The sequence below is a fragment of the Castanea sativa genome, chromosome 6, assembly GCF_040712315.1.
Source record: "Castanea sativa cultivar Marrone di Chiusa Pesio chromosome 6, ASM4071231v1".
Taxonomy (NCBI): Eukaryota; Viridiplantae; Streptophyta; class Magnoliopsida; order Fagales; family Fagaceae; genus Castanea; species Castanea sativa.
In genome coordinates, this window is record NC_134018.1 from 32,882,318 (window position 1) to 32,886,234 (window position 3,917).

The window sequence follows — 3,917 nt, forward strand, 5'->3', positions numbered from 1 at the left end:
CTCTGATGTGGGAGCAGATGAAGAAGCAGCAGAAGCCATTGATGACAAGAAAAATCTTGGCAATTTGAGCGAAAAGAAAATTCGAAGGAATATTCAAAGAGAAAAACTAAACCCTAGATTAGAATTTGGGAAACTATCTAAAACCTTTGAGAAAATTCTAGAGAGAAAGCTCTGATACCATATCAGAAAACTGTGATAAAAGAACTGATTTCATTAATTAATGATAAATTACAGAGCTTAGCATATATGTTGCATAGAGAAGGAAGAAACCACCAAAAAAAACTAACTTACTAACACTTACATGCGTTGTACAGTACCTATAACTAACATTTACACGTGCTAACTATCAACAGCTATTATACAATAACTACAAGTCGTTTTGTTGCTTTAATCTTAAACTACTGTCGTTTTGTTTCAAGTCTGTTCTGCAGTTTGCCTTGCATCCTTGATTCACTTCACTGACTTCAGTCAACCTCACCTGCCCTTGCTTCTGTTTATTGCCTTCATTTTGATAATGTGCGGCTCCATGGATGAGCGCTAGTTGTTTCATGTCCACGTTTACATGCGTTTTTTTGTCCAATTGCTTTTCATTCCATTAAGGTTTCCTTTTTTTTTTTTTTCAGAGAAAGGTAAAGGTTTCCAAACTTAGTAGTTAGTTAACTGCATAAACTAACGGTCTTCGCCTATGACTAGCTAAAAGAGAGTTAATTTGTGCCTTGTGGTCACTGACTTAAAAGTATAAAATCTGCTTTGTAATTGGTCTGAGTTTCCTTTTTGATGCAAGGGTCATGATTGTGTACGAAGTATGAAGTACCTTTCGAAAGTGCCCTTAGAATAATCTTTGATAAATAAAGTGCCCTTAGAATATGAATGCAAGATTTATTTTACATGTATTATGGGTCAGCAAGCCCAGCACTAAGATTCCTTTTTTGGTTATATTTTCATTGGGTTGATGACTTGTAGTTTCTTTTGTTCTCTTCACTGAAGAGTCAGAGTCCATTTCCCACAGAAGACAGAACAGAAGTGCCTCATTGGTCTTTGTTATTTGGAATTTGCATTTTGAATATATCGAGAGAATATAGTTTCCTATTTCAATTATACACGCAAAAAAAAAATTCTTTCAAAAATGAATTTCTTTTGGAGGGAAATAAATATTAATTAAATATAGATGTCAAACCAAGAGCTTCAAAAAAATTAACAATTATATTGGTATTGTTTTTTCCGACGAGAACAAAGTTTAAACAAGCCTTCCCTTCATCTTACCACTTCAAACATGTCTTCCTTCCACTCCCACTCCTACGATTTAAATGTGAATATTGCATTTTTCGCGTTTTAAAATGCATACATTGTGCATGCAATAATAGATATGAACAAATATTTACAGCTTTTGCGTTTGATTTAACAAAAAGGTAAATTGGGGGGGGGGGGGGGGGGGGGGGTTAACTTTATGAGTATGTCATGTGCTTTTCTTAATGCTAGACAGTGGACCAGTGGTAAAATCAAATCATCTTCCTTTCATTTGTTCACGTTACAGAAATTGCTGTGAGGTAACAAAACATGGGGCAGAAATTTCAGTTTGGATAACCTGAATCCTTTGAGATGACTTATATATATTGAAACAATAAATCCGACAAGGGGCATTACTCTGTTGTAAGGTAGACTCTGTACAAGATCCAAACTAATTTTTTTTGTCAGAGAATGTGCAGTGAACATAAGATTATATTACAAGCTAACTTTACTATTTGATTACTTTAGGGTATTGTAATAAATTTTGATCAATTAGGGAGTACACACATTCCAATTTTGGCCAGATCGAGTATGTTTTATCTTATAGGAGCACCACTGTCATTGGACTTAAACCAACAACAATTACCATATCCCATTCTAGGAAGCAAGAAACTACCATGGAATCACTTCTCTAGAAAATTTGTAGCTCATGGACTGAAATGTATCTCACTCACCAGGTTTACATGCACCTTTAGCTCATAACGTTCAAATGACAGAAAATTATATTGGAATTCCACACATTCATCACCATACCAATAAGAACCCATTGTACATATAGTTGCTTTAGCAACATGCCCTATTCAGTAAAGAGTTAAAAAACCCATAATACGGTTTCCCTTTTTAGGCAAAGGAATTTGAAATATTCCACACAACCAAACTTTACTAAAACCCCCCAAAATTTTCCTGCTCTAACGGAGAAACACCACCCATATTTTGGCCTTTCATTCACTTGTCGAGTATCTTGAAGTCCAGTACTTCTGAATTTCCTCTGCTGTTCTTCCAGGAATTCTCCCAGCAATTAGAGTCCACCTAAGGATTAGCACTATTTTTCTCATAAGCTCGTTGAAACTTCAAAAAGTTAACAAGAAAAAAGTGTGGCAAATAAACAAAAAAGATAGAAAAGCATGCCCACCTTTCACCAACCAGGTTAAACATCCTAGTGATAAGGGTTTCCTCATCTTCTGAGAACTCAAGCTTGGAATCTTGACTATTACTTTCCCCTGCAACAAAGGGAGAAAAGTCATTAGTTTCTAAATATATAGCTTCAGAACTAAGATCCCCTTTATATTAGTAATAAATCCCAGAGAGAGTTTCTTTCATGTTTTAATCAAAAAGACCAATTCTTTTAGTGGCATATCTTTGAAATAGTGATCTGGGTCGGAAGCTAGGAAGACCTAGAAGGAAAAAGACACTTTCACAGAGAAAAAACTCAGCAAATAGAAAGCTGTAAACCATGAGTAAGAATAATCTAGGTGTGTTATATTTTCAATTGTGTACCTACTAAATCCACAATAAGTCATCATCAGAAAACTAATTCAAGTCACTCACCACAGTTGAAGGCGAAAATCAACAGTCAAAGAATTAAAAACAATTTACCACCAATTTCAAACGAGTACCTCTAGAATCCACGGAAGACCCATCTGAAGTGTGATCCAAGTCAGCCATTTAGGAGTTGAAAATGTAAGACAAACTCAAAGAGTTACAATTCTTTCACTGGTGAAGCTATAAGAGGAAACAGAATTGAGTAGGACCTGTTGAATTGAGCGTAGTCATTACGTAGTATTAATAGAAGAGGATAGATTCCAAAGAACATGGTCTTCATGGGTGGAGAAGAATGGGCGGTGAGAAAGAAAGTGAAAGAAGAATGGTAGTTGATAGAGAGGACTTTAGTCTACGTTGATAGGTAGTTGAACACTCAATGTTGGTAGGTGTAGATTTTTGCAGATTGGAAAATCTTAAGTGTTAGTACTCACACTCACACCTCTATACAAATTCTGTAATAACGCGTAAAAAAGTAGCTAAAAATACTATTTTTAATAGCAATCAATTTAATCTATATCATTTTTAACATATTATTTTACAGTTAATTTTTGATAATGAGTTGATGATAGGGATTAAATTGATTATAAATTTTTTAAAATAACATGATTTTTACAAAAATGTAATAACTAAATTGATAATGATCCTAAATACAAAATCACATAGTATTTTGCCAAAAAAGTGAAATGACACAAAAAAGGGATGTAGGGTACTATAACTAAACATCTATTTAAGTTATTTGTTGAGGAGTGCAGTATTTGATCTTTTTATGATGGAATAAATCTGGGGTTATGATCCTATCCTGGATGGTGTAATTAAGAATAAAATGTAAGAATAAATCTTGGAATCAAAAGGCTTTGGAGTTTGGAATCAGTACATCATCTTTCGCAGAGACCCTCGATAGGCTGAAATATCATGGTCGGGATTTTGTCAATGCCACATGGATTGGTGTGAGTAATATACACACAAGTGTGCCCTCCATGGAAAATGTTTGGTAAGAATTAGATTATCCTGGTTGTGTTTTAGCATTAATTTAGACACTGCCAAATGAAGATACAAACATACCTTAAGACCCCATAGTTAATGATGCT

At 34.5% G+C, this 3,917-nt stretch overlaps 1 protein-coding gene across 1 annotated transcript; it reads right to left on the reverse strand.

The window, feature by feature from the left end:
• Window positions 1–1,986: 1,986 nt before the first annotated feature.
• LOC142638310 (transcription factor CPC-like) lies at window positions 1,987–3,163 on the reverse strand. Its single transcript, XM_075812328.1, has 3 exons — window positions 2,904–3,163; window positions 2,420–2,507; window positions 1,987–2,316 (listed from the first exon to the last, which is right to left on the reverse strand). Exons 1-3 carry the CDS (start codon window positions 2,950–2,952, stop codon window positions 2,229–2,231), a joined length of 225 nt encoding a protein of 74 aa, XP_075668443.1. The 5' UTR covers window positions 2,953–3,163; the 3' UTR covers window positions 1,987–2,228.
• Between the last annotated feature and the right edge of the window lie 754 nt (window positions 3,164–3,917).